The sequence below is a fragment of the Pan paniscus genome, chromosome 1 (assembly GCF_029289425.2).
Source record: "Pan paniscus chromosome 1, NHGRI_mPanPan1-v2.0_pri, whole genome shotgun sequence".
Classification (NCBI taxonomy): domain Eukaryota; kingdom Metazoa; phylum Chordata; class Mammalia; order Primates; family Hominidae; genus Pan; species Pan paniscus.
Genome location: NC_073249.2, coordinates 152,436,441 through 152,460,370, shown reverse-complemented (window position 1 = coordinate 152,460,370; position 23,930 = coordinate 152,436,441). Strand labels below are relative to the sequence as shown.

Sequence of the window (23,930 nt, the reverse complement as noted above, 5' to 3'; positions counted from 1 at the left end):
AGAACCAAATTATAACTTTGCATTCCCCTGATAAAAAGCAACAAAATTAATATGCTTCTGTTTCCCCTTCCTCTTCTATTCATTATTTTCCAGTGTAATTGAAATTAGATACATGAATTTTAATAGATTTTTTTTCTTATTCTTACATTAAATATCTTCTTTTTCAAGAATAATTTTTGCCCGTATGATTTAATTTTGTCATATTTACCACAATCTTTTAGAAAAATGTTTAGTAATGTTATCTGGAATTCTTTTATACTATGTTTTCTTCATTTCTGTCTTTCTATTTTCTACTTATTTCTTCCAAAATATATCTTTGTGGAAGACTCCATGGTGTGTGTATATTTTTAGCCTTTGAATGTCTGATTATTTCCTCCCGTTGTTTTTAGATAGATAAAAGACTTGACTAGGGTGTCTCCAGCTTTTACTCTCACCTGAACTCCAGAATCCTATGGCTATCTATAGTCATCTCCACTGAATGTTTAAAAGATATCTCTGTTAATATGTTATATAAGATAATTGTGTAACATATTAACAGAGATATCTTTTAAAAATTGAAATTTCAGAGAAAAGATGAGAGAGAGAGAAATGCATAATAATGGCATTTTGATTATTCAGGGAAATATACTTGTTCTTAGGATATATGTGATGAAGTATTAGGTGTTGTAGCAACTATGAAAATGTACTGCTCAGATCTCCTGTAGACAGGAGCAGAATTGACTACCGTGATGGCTATATTTCATGTACTTCCCTGTTCAAGCCAAGGTACCCTTCATGCTGCTTCCAGTCAGTGGCTGTGCACAGTAGGTGTACTAATGCAGGCCCATGCCCTCAAGAAGTGGGACCCCATTAACAGATGACTTTGGCTCAAGACTTCCCATTGGCCTGGCCAAAACTTACTTAGAAATGTGCTGCGTTCTGAAATTTTTCTCCCTAATCTCCTCTTCTTCTCTCTGTTCTTCATAGGAGTCTCAAGTATCTCTCAGCCTTCTTCTGCTGCCCCAACCATTTGTTTCTCACAGCTCACACAATATATCTCTTGTAAGCCCAACTTATACTGGCATCTACTTCACAGAGGGTCTGAACTAACAGGGTTACATGCTATGATGTCCAAGTAGTTAAGGAGAAAAGTGTACGTGTGTGTGTGTGTGTGTGTGTGTGTCAGAGAGAGAGAGAGAGAGATGAGAGAAAGGAAAAAAAGGAAGGAAGCAAATATCTCAAAATATTAATAATTGACACATTTAGGAGAATACTATGTGTATTCATTGCATCATTCTGTTTTAGATTTGAAAGTTTTTAAGTAAAATGTGGCTGCTAAAAAATAAAAATCTAAAAATTACAAAAAAAAGATACATGAAGCTCAACATGTGTATTGATGAGACATCTATTTCCAATTTCAATGTCTATTCTCCTCAGCAACAAATCCCTGATTTTATTTGGGGCACGTTGCATCCAGCCTAGAATTTTATTTCAATTAAAACATCATCTGACTCTTACATTCAAGCAATGGAAATACAAGTAAACATGTTATATGGGACTGTGGGAAGTCTTCCTAAAAGGTAGGAGGTCTTTCCTTTTCTCCCTCTCCTTTAGGGCTTCCTGAACTGTGTATGTGATTGCTAGAGCTCAAGCAGCCATCTTTGAACATGAGGCAGTGCATCAGAAAGAGCAGAGCAGCAAGAAAGAAGGCATCTCAGTTCCTAACGAATGAAGTTACCACATCAGCCATAGAAGCCTGCCTCTAGGACTCTGAAATAAAAAAAAGAAATAAACTCTTAGCTTAAGAAGTTGTTATTTGGTGTCTTCAATTTATTTAGACAGCTCATTCTAATGCTTTTTTTTCTTTTGTGATAATTTATTTTAGAGTTCTCAGTAGTAATTTTAATCTTCAAAAACTTATTTGAGGTGATACTGGATTTCAAAAGCATTGTCAAAAGAATTTTATTATAGTCCAATGTGAATTGTCTATCTTTATTTGAATATTAAATATTATAAAGTAGTCAATTTTACATAGCAAAGAGCGTTTCTAATTGGGTAAAAATTTACGGAAAATGGTTGGCATTTACAGCTCAACTTAATCTTACACTGATTTTCTGTCCAAACTAACGACTCAATTTCCATCTTAACCTCCAAAACAAAATTCTCCCTAGCCCATTCTTCTAGATGTTCAAGAGAAAAAAAATAAACACATAAAAATCATCATAAACTCCCTTTTATTTAAGTCAGTTCCTTTCTTAGATGTTTATAGGATACCTTCGGTCATTGCAATGTTTTATAATTCACTATGATATGCTTAGTTGTGGCTGATTGCTCCTACTTAGCAGGTGGGTAGTAATCACAAAGAGGCATTTAGATGCTTTCTCATAGTTCCTTCTTGTTTCTGCTGTTGCTGTTTTAAAATTCTGGGTTTAAATTAACAAAGAATTATTTTTTAACCAGTCCATCTATATTAGTTTCCTGTGGCTTCCGTAACAAATTATCAAAAGTTGGTGGCTTAAAACAACAGGAAGTTATTCTTTCACAGTCCTGGAGGGCAGATTCAAAGTTAAGGTGTCAGGAGGGTGGTTCTCTGTCTAGAGGCTCTAGGGAAAATTCTGTTCCTTGCCTCTTGTTTCTGGTGGTTCTTGGTCATATCACTCCAATGTCTGCCTCCTTCTTCGCATCACCTTCTCCTCTGTGTGTCTGTGTCTTCTTCTTTTCAATCTCTTATAAGAACACTTGTCACTGGAGTTAGGACCCATCCAGATAATCCAAGATGATCTCATCTCAAAAAACTTAATTACTTAATTATCTATAAAAACCTTTTATCCAAATAAGATAATATTCACAAAGTCTGGGAATTAGGAGGTGGTCTTATCTTTTGAGGCCACCATTCAACTTACTACACTATCCATGCTACAATTAGGGATGTTTTCTTTGAAAGATCAGCCAATCACCGATTTGTGCTATTGTGTATTGAGTGTCTATCATAGTGCTACTGTGAATTTGTGTGTATGTGTGTTTGTGATGTGTATACATTGTGTAAGTGTTTTGTTTTTCTTTGGTGCTTCAAAAGGAAGTTTGAGGGTACCCAAAAGCTTGTGTCTACAAACTAGATATTCAGCATATATATGAAATTATATAATCCATTCTTTTTCAGGCAAAAGTTTCCATCTAGTTCTCTGCTCTCAGGCAGAAAATTTGGATAACCTACACAGGATATTATCAAAGTAGCATAACAAATGAAAATTGCTGACAAAAGCTAAATATGCTTTCATTTATGCATTAAACACACATCTCTGGGATGACTATGATGTTCCAGGAATCATGTTAAGTATAGAAATGATTAAGATACATATATATTGTATTCACAGATTTCATAATGTATTAAGAGGGTGTGATACAACATAAATGGCTATACATCAAAGAAGAAAATAATAAGGATCTGAGGAGAGAATACATTCAAATGGCATGGGTGTTAGGAAGAGCGATAAGAGAAAAGACAAAATAATTTAGGGGAGACACGCACTTTGATTCCTTAGTATATAGATATGAAATGAATGAGTAAATAGATTTGGATGCATTTTTTATGCATTTGCAACTACAAGAGAGGTAGAAATCTGCGTAGTAAAAGCCAAAAATTAACTAGAAGAAGTTCTCCTATATTTGGAGGAGTAAAACTGCAAATAAATCATTTGCTATGTTTAAATTAATATATTTTAAAACTGCTGTTTGAAATTTAACATTTTAGAATTCACATAATTCATTCTATGCACCTATTTGTTCAAAGAAAAGAACAATGTAGGAGTCTAGAAAGACTGCCAGAGGAAGGTACTGGGATTTGCTCCCATGCAGTGTCTTCCTTGAATTTCACTTTGCCTTTGAGGATAAGAACAGGGCTTGAGAAATACTTCAAAGTGGTTCTCTGGCCAGCTATGTTTTGCCAAGCTCTCACAGCTTTCTCAAAGCTTTCAAAATTATTAAATACCAACATACATCTCCTACACTTTTACTTTATCAGGAGAGAACACTGCAAGCAGCATCACAGCCTTCAGAATTCTTTATCATGTCATAAAGCAGCTGCATTCAAACTGCAATGCTTCCACTCAAGCCATAACAAGGCAACGTTGACATTAAGATGCAATGTTCCGCAGATGCCAGTTTTAGCAATAGCTATAATAAGTGTCAGAGAACATTATCACATGGTAACTCTTTAAAGTTGGGAATGTGACTTTTATCAATCTTTGAAACTAACTGATTTCAAATTTACATGCCACCTTAGATAGAAAAAAATGGCTGCTTCTTATCTATATTGTCAGGAATTTTAATTAGTTTTGTTCTTTTTCTTATCTTAACCCATTTATGCTAGAGGTTGCAATTTTTTGAATTTTTGCATGAGTGAAAAATCAGACCTTGGCGATGAACTTGAGCAGTATGATATAAATAACTCCCACATGCTTAGCGTTCCAATAATGGAACACTAGGAATAAGTGGGTTTAAAAATATCTTTTCTCTATCCATAGTCAGCATCAGTTACTTATCTGCTTTTAGGTGGAAGAGCAATTACTGGAATTGTCTTGAGTCTCTATGAAGTTTAAAGGCTCTTCCTGATATATTTGACAAGCCCCAGAACACTGCCAGCATGAATAACGTTTACTGAATGTCCAGTGTGTAAAAATCAAAATCAAAACCTTACTGACTTCTAATTGCGAAGATTTAAAGAACAGAAAGGATGATTCATGTTTTAAAGGTGTTTACAGCCAAGTGGGCATTCAGAAGTACACATAAGTGATGAATGATTACATTTGTATAGTGCTTTGCAAATTACTAAAAGGTCTTACAGACTTATTCCTTAATCTTTACAATAATCTGGCAAGGTAGCTCTTAGAGATAAGAGAAATTGAGGTAACATTTTTTTTTTTAATTTTTTTTTTATTTTTTATTTTTTATTTTTTATTTTTTATTTTTTTATTTTATTTTTATTTTTTATTATACTTTAAGTTTTAGGGTACATGTGCACATTGTGCAGGTTAGTTACATATGTATACATGTGCCATGCTGGTGCGCTGCACCCACTAACTCGTCATCTAGCATTAGGTATATCTCCCAATGCTATCCCTCCCCCCTCCCCCCTCCCCACCACAGTCCCCAGAGTATGATATTCCCCTTCCTGTGTCCATGTGATCTCATTGTTCAATTCCCACCTATGAGTGAGAATATGCGGTGTTTGGTTTTTTGTTCTTGCGATAGTTTACTGAGAATGATGGTTTCCAATTTCATCCATGTCCCTACAAAGGATATGAACTCATCATTTTTTATGGCTGCATAGTATTCCATGGTGTATATGTGCCACATTTTCTTAATCCAGTCTATCATTGTTGGACATTTGGGTTGGTACACCTTATACAAAAATCAATTCAAGATGGATTAAAGATTTAAACGTTAGACCTAAAACCATAAAAACCCTTGAAGAAAACCTAGGCATTACCATTCAGGACATAGGCGTGGGCAAGGACTTCATGTCCAAAACACCAAAAGCAATGGCAACAAAAGACAAAATTGACAAATGGGATCTAATTAAACTAAAGAGCTTCTGCACAGCAAAAGAAACTACCATCAGAGTGAATAGGCAACCTACAACATGGGAGAAAATTTTCGCAACCTACTCATCTGACAAAGGGCTAATATCCAGAATCTACAGTGAACTCAAACAAATTTACAAGAAAAAAACAAACAACCCCATCAAAAAGTGGGCGAAGGACATGAACAGGCACTTCTCAAAAGAAGACATTTATGCAGCCAAAAAACACATGAAAAAATGCTCATCATCACTGGCTATCAGAGAAATGCAAATCAAAACCACTATGAGATATCATCTCACCCCAGTTAGAATGGCAATCATTAAAAAGTCAGGAAACAACAGGTGCTGGAGAGGATGTGGAGAAATAGGAACACTTTTACACTGTTGGTGGGACTGTAAACTAGTTCAACCATTGTGGAAGTCAGTGTGGCGATTCCTCAGGGATCTAGAACTAGAAATACCATTTGACCCAGTCATCCCATTACTGGGTATATACCCAAATGACTATAAATCATGCTGCTATAAAGACACATGCACACGTATGTTTATTGCGGCATTATTCACAATAGCAAAGACTTGGAACCAACCCAAATGTCCAACATATTTAGATATAAGCAATTTGAGGTAATTTTTTAAAAAAGAAAAGCTATTTATTGGTAGAGCTGTGGTAAAGTCTAAATCTTTTTTCTCTAAATTCACTGTTCTTTCTACACTATAATATGAATTAAATGCTGTAAGAACTTAAACCAGAAATAAAAATGATTGCAAAATGAGAAAATGGTAGATACTTCACAAGGATGAGTGGCTTAGCTTGATTGCTAAGGATAAGAGGACTGACATCACCTGAATATCTGGCAGGGGTAAAGACATAAGCCATTCTGTGTCCTTGAGGAAGGGAATGTGCTGGGCCTTCTCAGGCCCACTGTGTAGCATACCACCCTCAGCACTCTTAACATGGAATGGCCTCCTGGTCACCAAACTCCCAGGTTTTCAACTTTCTGAATGCATTTTTCCAAGTTGGTTAAAATTTGAAAAACCAAGAGTCACATGCAACTTAGGGAGGAAAGAAGAGCCCGGGATTGCTTTTATTATTATTATTATTATTATTATTATTATTTATTTATTTATTTTAGTTTTTTTCAGCACAATTACTTCTTTTTAGAAACCTACTCCTCATAATAAAGGGCATTTTAAATTGAGGAGATAAATATATACTCGCTCACAGCCTTTAGAGCCATAATGTGCTAATACCTTCTACAAGAGTTAATGTCTTCAGGTGATTTCTACCTAAGGTTATGTATTCTTGTTCTCACTATTTAAGATTGTTCACACATCCCCTTTACCTGAAATAAAGTGAAGGTATATGTGTATTTTTTATCACTCTGTGAGGAATATCTCATTTGATTTTTTTATTTATATCCTATTAGAAAGCAACCAATTAATTCTCCAATGCAGGTATTTCATTTCCATTATTTATTTCTTTACTGAAAAAACACTATATGTCAGGTTTATGCTAGATGATTTTTTCCACAAGTATTATTTAATTTCATCTTTATTAAAAATCTCACATTTCTAAAGAAGAGAAATGTGAAGCTCAGTCAATTAATTTCTTCCCCCAGATCACTCAGTGATCTAAATGGCAGAGCTGATATTTGAACCCAAGTCTCCACTTCACAGTCCCTTACTCATTCCACATTCCACAAGAGCGCTCTAACCAAACTTCAAGTGCCTGAGTTTAGGGCCACTTCAACTCATCATCTGCTGGAGACCAGCCACTGAAATTAATGTTTGCATTTGTTTTCTTGACTATACAGGGTATGTGGGTAATCTTTATAAGATTCTTGTTTCCATTACCATGGAGTTAAATAGAACAGCTATACATAAATCAAGACAAAAAAAAACCCACTAAATTCTTTAGGAACAAAATGTTCTGCAGCAGGGATAAAGCACAGAATACAAAGTATCCACAATGTGCTGGATAGCTCGTAGACATCTTTAGAATACTAATCATGTGTCACTTCCATGATGCATACAAAGTCTCAGCAGCTATTGGTAAACTTGGATAAAATCACTGGGTAACTTTCGGCTTTGTCTCAGTTGGTGGATTCATGAGTAACCTGATCACATAAAGACATCATCATGAAATATGCATAGGGTTGAACTGTTTAGTCACACATCACATTTTCTATTAACACATTCTCATTAGATTTTCTAAACACTATCAGGGTAATTCATCCTTTCATGCTTCAGCTTATCTCCTCCTTCAGATGCCAAAGGTCGCTTCCACCACCACTTCCCCTCCCAGCCCTCCCACAGGTACACACCTCACCTCTCCCCTTCATGTGGCCCTCTGTCTTTTGTCTCTCCATGTTCCAGACTTTTCCTTAATCATCATTTTTTGTGCCCTTTGTTGCACATACTTTCTGTAGCTTATAGACTGCGCTCTTCTAACACTCATTCTCCTTACTTCCACTAAAAACAATATTCAAAGCAGATGTTCCCAAATTAATTCAACAAATTAGAAATCTAGGCCATACTTTCTAATTTAACTTGATTTAAATCATTCTGTATGACCCTGTCAAAGCATATGTGGAGGAAAGTAAATGAATTTAGAAACCAGAAAAATGTGGATTCTAATCATAATTCTGACACTTTATCAAATGTGTGACCTTATACCTCAGTTGTAAAGATGAAGTATTAATATTACCATATAAGGTTACTGTGGAGACTAAATGAGATGAGGCATTTAAAATATCTCGCTGTGTTACCATACCGCAGTTGCTTAACCTTTCTTTGATTACATTTCTTCATATGGTTTAACTGTTTAGTCACACATCACATATTCTCCTTACACATTCTCATAAGATTTTCTAAGCACTATCAGAGTCATTCATCCTTTCATGCTTCAGCTTATCTCCTCCTTCTTCATATGTAAAATTGCGTAATAATTATATATCTCATTGGGTTGTGTGAATATTAAACTGGTTAACATATGTTGCTTACAACTATGCCCCGCACAGAGTAATACTTATCATTATAATTACTTAATACCTAACATCGTGTCTACCATTGAAAGGAGAGCTCCTGTAGTTCTACAAATGAGATATTAGAAAACAAAGTCTTAGATTATTGATTTGTCAAGTGGAGATAAGTGCACACTATCGAATTGAGTAATACCTAAAAAGCATAATGGACACATTAGAATAGATATGAAAATAGAATTGTTAGGACATGGTGACATTTTATGAAGGAGCTGAGAAAGAGGGAGGAATCAAGAACAGCCCCCAGTTTTTATCTGGGTAACTAAATTCATGGTGATGTCCTTCACTAAGAGAAAAGAAACAAGCTTTGGTTGAGAAGAAGGAGGGCTCAAAGGCATTATGTGGTATGATATAAAGCCTAAAAGATTCCATTGGATTTAACCACACAATAGTTTACATTGAAAAGGTTTATTGGAGTGGTAAAGACAAAATGAGACTGTAGTGGATTGAAGAGGGGATGGTCAGTGAAGATGTAGAAGCAGAAAACCCTTTAAGAATATTGATTATAAAGAAGAGAGAAATAGAGGCTGGACACAGAGGCTTGCACCTGTTATCCCAGCACTTTGGGAGGCCAAGGTGGGTGGACCACTTGAGGTCAGGAGTTTGAGACCAGCCTGGCCAGCATGGTGAAACCCCATCTCTAATAAAAATATAAAAATTAACCAGGCATGGTGGCAGGCACCTGAAATTCCCACTTCTTGAGAGGCTGAGGCAAGAGAATCCCTTGAACCCAGGAGGTGGAGGCTGCAATGAGTTGAGAGATCTTGCCACTGCACTCCAGCCTGGGTGACAGAGTGAGTCCATCTCAAAAAAAAAAAAAGAGAGAGAGACATAGAATGTTTCTCAGAAGGTTGCTTTGAAGAGTCAAGATGTAATATCAGTAACTATATTGATTATTCACAACCATAATGTTTCTTGAGCTGCTATAATTTGCTCAGATCGTAGGGGACAAATGATACAAAGTGGCTTAAGAATAGTTTTAATCGAAATATGAGATCTGTGCAAAGAGAAAAAAAGTAGTAAGAAGAGAGAACATATACTAAGTACCAAATGTATGGAACTGAAAATAGTTATAACCATTTAGTCTCAATTGGTGCAGGCTAGAATATTTGGGTAAAGATTCAAACAGCAGGCAAGACAAGCTTGTTTTAAAATAAGGACGAGGAACATGTTGGTCAGGAAGGGCATGAGGCAGAAGTCATTGGTGTGAGTAGAGCTTCAGGCAGAAGGGCCTGGCTTAGGCATGGCAGTCAATGATTAGAGGGATAAAGTGAAGAGTGTTTATTCAGCTCATTTCCTCATCTTTACTGGAAAGGTGAGTTTATTGGAAAGCTGTGTCCTGCACAATATCCAGCAATGTAGTAAAAGCCAAATAAATATTTCATAAATATTTATTGAGTAAATGTTGAATATATAGAAAACCTGTAGATAAGAATTTTCCTGGAGTAACACTAAAAGGGAAAAATTAAGGTTTTAAGTCTCAGCAAGTTTATTTTGAGTCACAAATTGGATATTTATAAAAAATATGAAATAACAATTTGGTCTGATAACTAACGAATTCAATTCTAGGGAAAGTTACTGCTAAATATAACCACCACATAAAATTCTCCCATTCTTCTCATTCTTTCTTGCCCTTTACTCCTCCAGTGTCAGGAATACATTTTAATTCAGTATGAGTTTGTTGGTTACCAATAACTCCCCTGGCATGGTTCTTGCTTCGGTGGAGCTTCTAACCTTACTGGAAACAAATACTATGAAAGCCGGGATGAGAAGAAATAATCGAGCAGGGTCCTGAAATATGGGGATATTTATTTAGAGAAAAAGTTGTAAGTAAATTCAAACTTGGAGGAGACACCATGAACAAAGGGAAGGAGAGAAGCAAGAAGGAGCTAGAGGGTATTCTGGGGACAGTCACACAGCATTGACGAAGGGTTAGAGCTAAAATAGCCCTAAACCATCGTGGTTGATAACTTACATTCCTGTGACTAATACTTCTAGCTCACAGGGATAGACTGTCTGGTGTCTTGAAAAAAATAAACAGCTTCTCAGCAACTGAAGAGACGCTGAAAGGTTCAGTGAATTTAAAAAAAAATAGTTATGTTCATTTCTTGTGAATTTTCAAAGTGTCCTTGATGGAAGGCATATGGGACTAAGTACATTTTTAACCTGCCCTTTTGCAGAGACATGGGCATTTAGTTTCCCTGTGTTCGCTAAGGGGAGATGGAGATACCATAGTAAAAGCTATAGTTTCAGATTAGTCCAGTAGGTAAAAGCAGTTTCCTTTCCTGAGTTACCAACAAATCCCCACTTTGCAAGGAGCTGCAAACAAATTCCCCTGAAGTCATACTTTTAAAAACACTCATTTGTGGCTCCTTCTGAGAGGTTAAAAGAAAACACTCCTTAGAGGTCAAGCTCTGCAGGAGCAAAGCCTCTGCTCGTCAGAGATAGAGCTGCTTTGCCTGCTCTGTTGGGGTTGCCCAAGTCTGAGGCTTCTCTTCTTAATACAGAAAACCTTGTTCGTTGATAAAGCCCAGCTCTCCTCACAGCTGTTATTTTTAAGCTCAGCCCTCGTCTGCTTGACACATGTACACCTACGCCAGGGTCTTCTAACAGGAAACTTGGCACAGAAAATGTCAATGGCATCTCTTTTTTTCTATCTTACTCGTCTTTCGTATAGTTCTTCCTTTATTCTCTCCTCTCCCTGGCCTTGTTTTGTTTCCCTCGCTTCCCCATTAGTGTCTAGGATTTAATTTTAACATGCAGAGATGGACAGTATTAACAGACATTTTATGTCTGGATGTTGAATAGGTGCTCAGAAGGTCCCTGGCACATTGCCAGAGAGTTATTCTTGGATCTGGTTTCTTAAATGTGAGTGAGAAGAATCCGGTGACACTTCTGTGCAAATAGATACCCTGTAGTTAGTGCCTTTAGCATCTGTATCTCCACATTTCACATAGGCTGTAGACATGCTTAGATCCTCAGTTCAGGGAAAAAAGAGTAAGTAATATAGGAAAAAGAATAGTTGTTAGTCAAATGATTCATTAGGTGGCCTTGGGAGGAAAAACAGCTCTTCCTTTATAGAATAAGGGATCATTTAATGATCTTTTCCTTTCAATTCTAAAATATTGCTTGCTATATCTCCTTTTTTCTGCCTGCTACATTTCTGCTATGTAGATTTTCATATTGTTTTCCTGCCTGTCCTTTGTTCTGGAAGACTTGTGTTTGCTCATCACATGTAAATGTCCAGTGCGTTTCAGGGCTTATGTACAGAGTAGGGATTGCATAGGGACTTTATAATTTTTAGTATATTCAGAACTGAATATTCAGAAAGGTGGCTAGGAAGCAGTATTTAGGTAATAGTTAAAGAGCAAAAGTTGGAAACATTTTTTATTTTTTTTTTGGCTTGATGACTTTATTTTAGTAATCAGACTAGCTAATTATTACCTTTCCATACTTAAATGTAACATATCTTTTGCCATCTTCTTTATTCTCTAAGGTTTTGACTATATGCTTTATGGGAAAAAAATCTCCCACATTGTTCACCTGTGACCACCAAATCCAAGTTTCACAACCAATTGTTGGAAGTCAAAAACCTCTGTTCATCCACGGTACCAATGCACTAGAGAAATGTTAGTCCTTATGAAGAAAAATTGCCAATTTTGTTCCAATATCCTTCCTCCCTTTCTCAATTTTAAATTTAAAAAAACAAATTATATATAATGAATACATAGCTGTCATCTCCTGTGTTGTTACCTTGATCGTCACTTCAGCATTCAAAAATGTTACATTTTGCAGTTTGCATACCTAAGATTCTTCATAAGATTATACCATGTTAAGATGAATAAGAAATGACTGTAACCATACATAGAAATGAAAATTATACTTGCTTGTTCATTCTAGAGCACTTGCTCATAGAAACCTCAGAATCAATAGCATGCATGTATGTGGTTAGATTTATTTAGTCATTATCACTCTTCCACTTGCTTTTTATGGTGCTGAGCAAATAGTAAGTGAAGAGTATGAGGTTTTTTTTTTTTTTTCACGTTACCCTCAATAAATGGGTTTAACCACAATACAAATCTTATAATCCACCTCTTCAATCCCACTGGCAGTGGGACAAATCCACTAGCTTTAGAGGTAAGCCTTCAAATATACTTCTACTGACAGGTTGAAGTTTGTTTTAGGAAAAATCAAGGTTCTACAATCCTTTGCATTTATTGGAGTTTTCAGTTTCCATGGTTTCCAAGAGTTCACTGAAATTAGGCTTTCCATGTTTAGAAGTCATGATAGGGGCTTTGGTAAATTCCTTTTCTCTAACCTAGATTATGTTTAAGATCTGTGTATTGCTATTCCTCGATGAGTATTGGGAGCTATTGAACGGTCAACACAGCTCTTCACCTGCATGCCTCCTCTACAGAACCAAGGGTATATACGAGGAATTTCAAGGCAATCTATATGAAGTCAAACTAGGGTTGTTTTCTGGGATCATAAAATAATAACATTACAATTTGTATTTGTAGTGAAGAACTGCCTTCAAAGGGATTAATGGGGAAGTCTACATTTGAGGTTCTCTGGCCTTTGGTAAGGAGGGGAGTGCCCTGATAAAATAACGTCTAAAAAACAGACTTCCATAGGCTTCATTTATCTTGAAGAAAATTCTTCTGGACATGGTAGGAGTCCTGAAGTAGTTTATGTTAGGCCCCAAGGTATACGGAGGTGTCAAGAATGTAGGATGAAGTGGCCTGAAGCAGGGGCTCATGCCTGTAATCCCAGTGCCCTGAGAGGCCAAGGAGAGAGGGATTGCATGAGGGCAGGAGTTCAAGACCAGCCTGGGTAACGTATTGAGACCTCATTTCTGCAAAATGTTCAAAAATTAGCCAAACATGGTGGTGTGTGCCTGTAGTCCTTGCTACTCAGGAGGCTGAGGTGGGAGGATTGCTTGAGCCCAGGAGTTCGAGGTTACAGTGAGCTGTGATCACACCACTGCACTCCAGCACTCCAGCCTGGGCAGCAGAGTGAGACCCTGTCTCTGTAAAAACAGAATGTCGGGTGAGGCTTTATTTGGCCATGAACTTAAAGTATGCGATATCTCATGTTACTGTACAATTGTTATTATGTTTCTATCTGCAGCCCAAATTGTGAAACAGCCTCAGGTAGTTCCTGACAGTCCAGTTACCACATAATATACATGAATAAGGAGCTAATCTCCCTGAGCCCAAACGTACTGTCTCTGTTATCCTGGGGCTCAAAACCAGGACCTCCAGCAGTTATCCTCAAGAAGATAATGACTTTATGATCAACAGTTGTTACCTAGCTATGTAAGAAGCAGAGATTAGATAAGTAGGTAGGTAGATAGATAGAATCAAATAGAAAAAGACCAAAATAGGAAGTATATGAGACTATATTTGCAACTACAAGGAGCTGATCTAGATGACTTGGAAGAGTTTTTTAGGAAAGGGTACAAAGATCCAAAGTAAGTGGATGTGAATTGCACCTCAAGGGTCTAATCAGCTCCTTGAAACAAATTGGAATCAGTTCAGTGTATGGGAGTCTTATGTTCAGGTATCCCATTGAGTTTGGCAGTGGCAGCTGCCAAAAGTTCATGAGGGGTTTTCAAGGAAGACTCAAGAGAAGAGAAAAATGTAGTTGCCTATGCTGAAGGTCACCAAGGTAAGACTCCCCAGAAAGGTCTGTGGCAGGAAGAGAGTTCTGAGCCATCACATAGCTCTAAGGGCAAAATATGGCAGCCAGCAGATCGGAAGACCAGGACTCCTTAGCATCAGGTTTGAATGATTGCCTGTCAGGCAGATGTGTTTGTAAACTAATGACTTTCACAGTGTGATGAGATTGAAAATGAAGCCTAATTGCTTCCACTGATTTAACCCTTGGAATGCTTCCAGGCATGCTCACAGCCATGTGTCTTTAATCATGTGAGTTAATCACCTTCAGGGATACATCAGAAAACAGTGGCTTATAGGAAGCCTGGGAAGCATTGCAGTTGTGTTATTAAGCCTACACTTCTGGGGGCTGTCATCTCTTCAAATAAGGACGCTGAGAGGTTGGCCATGGTGCCCTTACACTAGTTTTTGTTAGTAACAACTGACATAGGCAATTACATGGCTCTGTAATTCAGAAAAAATGAATTAATATTTATGAATTTTTAAGTGACTTTAAAGAACTCCTAATGGTAGTGGAGTGAAAGTAGCAAGTCACCTTGATCCTTCTAAGGCCACCATGAACTTCAGTCCAGCTCTGGAAGAAAATCAGAATTGGAAAGTGGTCTAATAATCAGGCCAGTCTGATTAATGGTGACAATTAGTATTGGACTACAGTGCATAACCAACTGATTATGAATCATTCGAGCACTTTAGGTAAATTTTCAATACAGGCAATTAAAATGAAAAGACTCATGATCCTTACATAATGACTTCATTAAATTAATTCAATTCTGAGGTTGGGGAAAATTTTCTTTTGTAGAAAGGAACCAGCAGAATTTAACTTCCATTCACTTTTGGTTAAAAGAAATCTGGAGAAAACATAAGATTTAAACACAACACACACACATATGCACACACCACTTTGCAAACAGCTTATTCATGTCTGAATGTGAACCGTGTTACTGAGGAAGAAAGAACTGAAGGTCAGAGCATGGATTCTATTCACATCGCTTATTCAGATGAAGTAAATCTTGCCCGCAGTTATATTTTGTATTCCACTAAGTGCATGCATTGTTAAGGTTAAAATAACATTATTGTGGAGTAATCTGTGAAAGACAGACACTTCAAAGAGATAAATACTCACTTCTGTTACATAAACAATTGACTCAAGTCATTTGCTTCATGGTAAAAGACAAAGCTAGAGCCAAATCCAAATACTGTGGTATCAGTGCAGTCAGGGGAACAAAGATTCCTTTAAGTGAAACGCCATCATTCAATCAAAGCAGAAATAGTTTTGGAGAAATAGACAATAAGAGTGGAAGGAGAAGAGACTCTCTAGGACTAAGAGTGACTTGAAATATTCCACAGTAAAGTCTGTCTCTATTGTGAGTTTTGAGTCAGAAAGTCACTTTGCTTCCAAGATTCATTACTTAATACCTAATGTATACAGCTTTATTGTTTACAAAAGTGCATTTGCACTTAAGTTGTACAGACATGCTGTAAGCTAGGTATTATGTGTATTAATAATAGCTAATACTTATTTAGCAGTTCAGAATTTGCCAAATTCCATCTATCTCTTTTTCATTTTCTTCATTCCTCTTACAATTTTTGAAGATGAGAAAAAGAGTCTCAAAAAGTTAAAGTATTATAATTTGGCCAAAATCACAGGACTAGTAATAGCAAAAACTAGGTATTAAGCAGTCTTCTGACTATACATCCTCTTTCTATGTAGTACCTCCTGTTCCTCATATTTCTTAAGACTATTTTTTTCTACTTGGTTAATGATCTTTTTTATAATAAATTCTTACATTCACTATATTATTTTCTAGGTATCTCAGAATGAAAACCACTTTAAATTTTAGATTATGTACCTAGATCTTTCTTTCAGTTTGCATTTCATTCCCAATCAGACCACACTGTCTTTCTGAAGGCATACACTGCAATTTCTAGCACAGAACTTAGCCTTCGCAGCAGAGATAGTAAACTAAGTCAGTAATTGGTTGAGCTAGAACTTCAGCCCAAGTCCTAACATCTGGGGCAAGGAGCCGAGGAGACTAAGGAGCAAGAGATGAAAAGAGATACATTACAGTAAAATGTAGAGATTTGTTCAGATCTCCAGATTAGTAAATGCGCTTCTAGCATATCATATCTCCTATAAAGCAGGGTGATCAAAAGGAGCAATAAAGCCTTCTGAGCTGCTGACACTGCAAGGTTGGCTGGGCATGCTCTTGAACTTGCTTCTGAACTTAAGCCTCACTTGACGCAACAAAATTGCAAGTTAGCAAACAGCATGGAGTATAGAAATCACACTTATTTAGATGAAATCAAAATGTTAAATGCAGAAATGCTAAAAATTACTCTAAGCATAAAGGACTAGTTGACTTTTATCTACTTAAATTCCTTTAATGGTCTTTACCAAACTCGCTGTTATCTAAAAAGCATTCCTCAGTGACTCTTCACTCTTGAAGATGCTTCTGGAGAATTTAAGATGCAAGTCTGTGTATGTGTGTGTGCGCGCACATGCATATGCACAGCTTATGTGTACATGTTTGTATATTATAGTATAAGTATAGTATAAGTTAACCATTTTCCTTGACCTCAAAGGTAAGGGCTAAGGCGCTAGCTCAACTGACAGGTTTGCTTATCTGTCAAATCAAATCAAATTTTGCTGATTTGTCAGATTCAAATCAGAAGGATCTGACTCATGGGGCTGTTTCCACGAATGTTATAATGCTCATGAATATGCTCTGCAATATCATATATAACAGAAGACTGCCTTTCTCTCAAGATTTTATAGAAGAGCAAATGGATGTAAATAAACCTCTTGGGTGGTCTTTTGAAGGAAAAGAAGTCTGAGAATTCCCATCACCCTTCTCTCTTCTGATCCTGATGATTGTCTCCCTGGTGTTGACACTCTTCATGTGCCTGGCTTACTTCCCAGGTCAAATTGCACTTTCCTTGTTTGCAGTGATTATGCTTCCTTAACCTACATTTCTTTAAAGAGCCTATGACATAGCATCCAATCTCTTGAAGGGAGGAAAGTTAGTCTTTGCCTGCTTTACCTTGGTGGAACAGAGGTATATTGGGTTTATTTCTAGTTAGCTTATTGATTTCAGTCTCATTACCTTACAGTAACATATTGAAAACAGGTATTTTGGGCACTAGCTGGTAGGCCTGACTTCACCCAAACAAGATTTCTGGAATTTCTTTCCAGACATCTAATTATAGCAGTCCTGCATCATCCTTTGGGTATGGTTGGTGTGAGAGTCAGCTTCTCCTAAAACAGGAAAGTTTTGGAGACTGAATACTGGCTCTACCTCTTCCCAGCTATGATACAGGACACTGATTTCACCTCTTTAGCCTCAATTATCCATCTGTAAAATAGGTATGCTAATACCATCTCCATAGTGGCTCCATGAGGAATGGAAAAATGTTGAAAACACCAGTGCCTGCTCACAGGAGACCCTCACTCAATTTTACTCCCTTCTCTCTGCACTGCCACCATCTCTGTCACTGCTCCCACATTCCCACAATCTTTACACTGCTGCGGACTTGTAGTTCACGACATCTCTCAGTAATAAACTCTTGAACTTACCTTTAATAATAATTGTACCACTTCTGTTGTCCTAGCTAGCTTCAGCTCCAAGCTCTTCTCCTTCCCTGGTATCCTCAAACCTGACATTGCTGACCCTTCACACAACCTCCCTGATTTTAAAGGCTTTGACTCTGGGTGTGATGCCCACTGAAGCTGTCACTGTGACTGATTAGCACAGGTTCTGTCAGCTTCAACCCTGCCTGCCCCCCTTCATAAACTTCACTCCATGTAGGAAGCACGGCTTACTTCAAAATGGAAAAAATGAGTGAAAGAATCTTAGAGATGGTATTACAATTTAGTTTTCATTATTACTGAGTGGTTAGAGAAGGAGTGGACAAATCCAAGTCTATCTTGAAGTGAATAGAAACTTTCACTTTATTCTAGCACTTGCTAAGTTGCTCTCATTCTGCAAAGTCACTTTCACAGCATCCTTTTGACATTTAGACCCATTATTGCTATGAACTCTCGTTGTCCTGTGTTCCTAAACTGTCACTGCATCCTTTGTTTTGTTTGACTTGTTACTGTTTTTTTATAAGAGTTCATTTTGAATGTGACCTCAATGTGATAAATGTTATAGTTGTTTATCAGGTGGGTCTAATCTTGCCAAGCATAACTCTGACTCAAGTTCCACAGACTCCCAACTAAGCCACTAGGTTATTCACAAAAGTTGCCAGGTTTTCTGGTTATATGGCTCTTTCTCACTGTGTATATTATTGCTTTGTAGTTAGAAGACAAAGCTAGAATTTTGGAGGTTATCTTTGTTTTTGTTGTTGTTGTTGTTGTTGTCTTTTAGTCTCTAATATTTAAACTGCTCCCAGATAGGCTCCCAGATATAAACTGCTCTCAGATATTTTGATGGATCCACTCTACTGCTTTCTTTTTTCTACTCTACCTTCGCACTTTAGTCATTTGGTAATTGCATTCTAAAATTATTTGGAAATAACCAGTCTGTGATTTCAGAGCATTAAAATATATGCATAAAAACCTGTACTAGTGCCTTCTGACATCCTGCATCAAGTCCAGAATTGTTCTCTAATTTCAAATTCCCTAGCAATTCAACACCACTTTCACCCAAATATTCCCTCATTATTTTTTAGCATGCACTCTCTGATTTAGTAAGTACATTTTTAGTATAATTTCTATTGCATACTACACACACTCCCAACTCTTGCCCTTTGCCAAGATCTTTCCCCAATCTAGAATTCATTTCCCCTTTGTCTCTTCCAGCCTCATCTCCTTTACACTACCGTATAAATTCAGTCTTTGCCTGTCTTGTTCACCACTATATCCCAGTACAAAGAAATTTTCCTGGTACATGATAAAGTCTCAGCACATATTTATACACTTACTAACTGACTGTTCTTCAAAACCCACTTCAAAGCTAATCCCTTTCTTAACCCACTCTATCTAGTAGTACAGCGTGTAGATGCAGTTTTCTTATTGCATTTGAACTTCCAGAGAGCTCCTGGTGCTGTAGAGTTCTCTGACAGGACAGTCTGATTCTCATCATGTGTATTAATTAGTAATTTGTGGTTAAAGACATCATCTTGGAGGTCCCTGTTTTGTTTGACATCCTGGAATACTTCTACACTGTGCTACTGCAAGAAAAATGATTTTAACATATTTTAGATTTTCTGTAATTTAAAAGAAGATTATTTATGCTCCAAAGATAAAATCAGTAGCAATTACAAGAGAAGTTCAAAAGTAACTTTTTTATAAAGGTCAAGTCAAGGCAGGAAAGCAATTATATAAAGTGATTCAATATCATATTGGACTCACTCAAGATTAAGAAATAGTGGCATTTTTCTTGTTTTGACCATGAAGCAAAATAGTTAAGGGTAAAGGAACATTATGTAATTTATTATAAAATAAATATAATATAGCCCATATGCACTAAAAAAATCCAGTGGCAATCTCCTAATACTGAAATGACTCATTTACAAGCCAAATGTAAAATGGGCATCAAAGACATATGGTAAGAAGCATTCAAAGACAATCTTGGACTATCATATGCATGTCTGTAAAATAGTCCACAATTAAATTTACTAATTCTGGGGAAGAGTAAGCTCTCTTTGGACTATCTCAGCTTTGATTTACTTCTTAAAAAGGACACTCTTTTTTCTGCCCTTATTGAGGTTTAATTAACAAATAAAAGTTATACGTATGAGGCACAAGGTGATGTGACATATGTATACATTGTGAAATGATTACCATAATCAGGCTAATTAACATATCTATCCACCTCATATGGCTACCTTTTTGTGTGTGTTGTGAGAACATTTAAGATCTACTCTGACACTCTTCTTAATCTAACTTGAATTCTTGGTTGAAGGAGGACTTTGGTGACCTTTATGCTATTCTCCTCAAAACCTTAAAAAATGGTTTAGTTGGCATCATTTCACAGATCTCAAAACACTCCTTTGTGCTGAGATTGTATCTAGAATGTATTGATCATGGCATTTTCCATAGAGAATCCTTTTGCTACATTCATTTCAGGACTTTTCTTGAACTGTCCTTGTGCCTAGGGTTCCAGCAAGCTGGTTCTCTTGCTCTGACTCTAATACGCCCATGATGCTTTTCACTCTTTCCTTGTAACCACAATTGTGTTAGCAAATGAGCCTCAAGGAGCTGAAAAACTGATCTTCAGCTGATGGGTCTTTTTGACAAGTTTAGAGGGTTTGTCTAAAGTAGGAATTCTTTATACATTCAACATTAGATGAAGTATAAAAATGATTACATTTTATAAATAGCTGTTTTGAATCAGCAAAACTAAAAAATTTTGATTTAGCCTTTTGGGGCCCATTTATTCTCTAGGGCAAACAAATGATGTCTATGGTCCTCTTCTTTGAGGGGCCAATTAGATTAGGACATAGCAAAGCTTACTCAATGTCTACTTTTTTTTTTTTTTTTTTTTACAGTCACAATATTCTTCTCTATGAGGATGGTCATGCTGTGGTGGCAGATTTTGGAGGTGAGATACCCCAAAATGGCATCCTTTTTTTCTTTGTTCCTAGCTGGTACAATATGGTGCCTGATATTGTACCGTGAAACTGAACACTGAAAACTGACAGCTATACTACCCTGAACACTGACAGCTATCCTACCCTGAACACTGACAGCTATCCTACCCTAAATCATTCAAATTTCAATGACCCTACATTTTGAAACTCTGTCATTTATTTCTAGTTTTTCTTCTTTATTATCTCCAGCCAAGAGAAGGGAAGTGAGAATTTGAATAAGACAGAAGTCTCTTGAGGTTTCAAAATTTTAACTGTGATCTTTTACCTTGGTTTTAAGATATTTCCTTTGACGTGATTTATTTTCTCTTTCCCTCAGAATCAAGATTTCTACAGTCTCTGGACGAAGACAACATGACAAAACAACCTGGGGTTTGCTGCTGCTTGTGTTTCCTATAATTATAAACCAATTAAAATGTGTAAACTCAGCATGAGAGGACGTAAGATGAGAGCAGTTTTAATTGGAAGAAATGTCATTGTCTCAGTGTCGGGATAATGGCTTATGTTTTTATTTTTAGTAAGCTGTCAAAATAACTATCTCAAGGCTCTACTAGAGAAATAGATAAGATATATATTTGGAAAACATTATGGATAAAATAATACAGAATATGTTTCAAATGTAACTGAAAAGAATGTTGTGGGCATGGATCTTTTCATATTTAGATCACCTAACTACTTATAGTAAAGTAAACATTTAATAGGGAACTCACAATAAAATTAGTAGTTCATCAGCATCTATTAACTATTCATCGTTCTCCATTTTAACATTGTAATGTAATAAGAAGTATATCCAAGTATTAATGTTTAAGTAAAATATAAATTATAATAACTGAAGCAAGGATAATTGTACTCAAAACGTCTGCAATTAAATTCATTACCTGCCCTCTCCTTCACTCTCCCCAATCCCTCCCCCTGAAAAAAAGTAGACTTCTCTTTCTGGACTACTTGTGATAACTAATTACCTAAGCCTGGAGTAATTTTTCATTCTTTCCCTTTCCTGCTTCTACTTACACTCAGTCACTTTTTCTGGATGTCTCTTTCTTTTCTTTAAGTTCATCTTAACCTCTTAAACCTCTCACTTCCTGCTGCTTCAGTTCAGATTCTCATCATTTCTTTTCTGGACTAGTATCACAATAGGCTTCTAACTCCAGTCCTCTCTTCTTGTTCATTTTTTGCATCATCAACTAAGTTCTCATTCCTATGGAGCTAATATTCTACCGGAAGGGGATAAATACTGGACAAATTAACAAAATATATCTCAGGACGTGATGAGTGTTATGAAGAAAAATAAAAGCAGAGTAAATGAATGGAGAGTGATGAGGTTGTCATTTAGATAGGATGAAGGAAAACGTTAACATTTAATAAGAGGCCTGACATGGGAGTAATCTACATGGGGGGAGAGCTATGCAGGTGGGGGCAATAGTAAGTGCAGAGGTCCTGGGGCAGGAGAATTCTTGGTGTGTTCAAACTAACATGGCTGGAGTGAGGTGAGCAAGGAGGAAAGTGGCAGTTTATGAGGTAAGGGAGGTGGGAACAATAAGTGATCTTTTGGCAGGACACAAAGCTCATCCCAGACATGGGACATAGAGGCAACTAAATTAGTGGTCCTCAAGCCTAGGTGCACATTAAAATAAGTTTAGAAACTTTTTTTAAGCATAGTGCCTGAATCTGATCCCCAGAAATTATGATTTTATTGGCCTAAGATTGATCTTGAGTCCCTGCATCTTTTAAAAATTCCCCCACATAATTCTAAAAAGCAGTTAGTTGAGACTCTCCAACTAAATAAGCTTTTGTTGAATGTAATTAAATTGAATTTAACCAACAGCAAATAATATTAACTCTCTTATTCTAGCCGCATAGTCTTTAAGCACAGCACTAATAAATAAATAAATTAGTGCTAATAAATAAATTAGTGCTGTGCTTAAAGACTATGCTGCTAGAATAAGAGAGTTAATTTGAAATTTATTTTGAAAGCTGTTTTGTTTCTCATTAGTTATGTGGCTTTATGTATGTTATCTAATCAGTCTATGACCCCTCTGTGCAAAAACGGGCATACTGTGTACCTGCTCCCACATATACAATGTTGTGACACAATGTATAATCTGCTATAAAAATGGAGACTCTTTGGAATGTGGAAGCTCATGTAGAAGAATTGCATATGAGCACCATAATAAGAATAAAGATATTATTGGAAAGCTGTAACTATGCATGGTTTCAAAATAAGGTGGACATTTCCAAAGAATTAGCAACCAACACTACACACAAGATTTTGGTAAGAGTGATAAAAGAATAATGGTTTCCTTCAATGGACATTTAAAAGTGTTTAGCAAAGTTTATTAATGAAATAAGGTGCAATGGGGATTTAGAACTGGGAGGGTGTGGCTCCTCTGTTTTGTCCTTGAGGAATCTGAGGTCCAGGAAACATGACATACTGAACAGCTACCCAGAGCTGTTCAGTAAGTGGTAGAGCCAGAACTAGAATTTTCATCTCCTAACTCTAAATCCAGTGTTCTGCACCCTAAACTAGAAATCAACCAAATTTATGCATTTGCATCCCAGAATGGAAACTATTTTTTTTTAACTGAAAAATGTGAAATCACAAATGAAAAGAATGTAAATAATGTCATCGAAACAGAGGCTAGAACTTTGTATGGAGGGACTTGTAATATTTTATGGGCTTCCTTTCTGGAATATTGCACAAACAGCATTCATAAATAGCACATCTGGGCAGAGAAAGTAAGACAGACCTGATCCAGCCAGTGATAAATCTACTTCATAGGAATATTCTGGGCACTCCTCAGGAGCCATTTCTCTCCTCAGCCATGAGCACACTATTTATGGGCCTAATTTAGTAACTTCCTAAATTACAACCTGAAGACTTGAAGGAGGTGCCTCCCACAGTGTGTGATTCACTCCCAGGGAGACATAGGGTCCCTGGATGAATCCATGGTTGGCTATTCTGAACCTTGTAAGGCTTCTAAGGGAGAAAGATGTTTATAGATTTTAAAAAATAATGCTGCTTCTCATAGTATAAGAGGCAGACTTACTTGATGATTAATT

General features: G+C 36.6%; 1 protein-coding gene across 1 annotated transcript in view; it reads left to right on the top strand.

The window, feature by feature from the left end:
* LOC100990811 (fucose-1-phosphate guanylyltransferase) overlaps positions 1-23,930 on the top strand; it is a 345,681-nt gene that overhangs the window by 220,729 nt on the left and 101,022 nt on the right. Inside the window, exons 20-21 of the mRNA XM_055117300.3 lie at positions 20,772-20,824; positions 21,190-21,242. Of these exons, the coding sequence (XP_054973275.1) occupies positions 20,772-20,824; positions 21,190-21,242 (106 nt within the window). The remainder of the gene's footprint in view (positions 1-20,771; positions 20,825-21,189; positions 21,243-23,930) is intronic.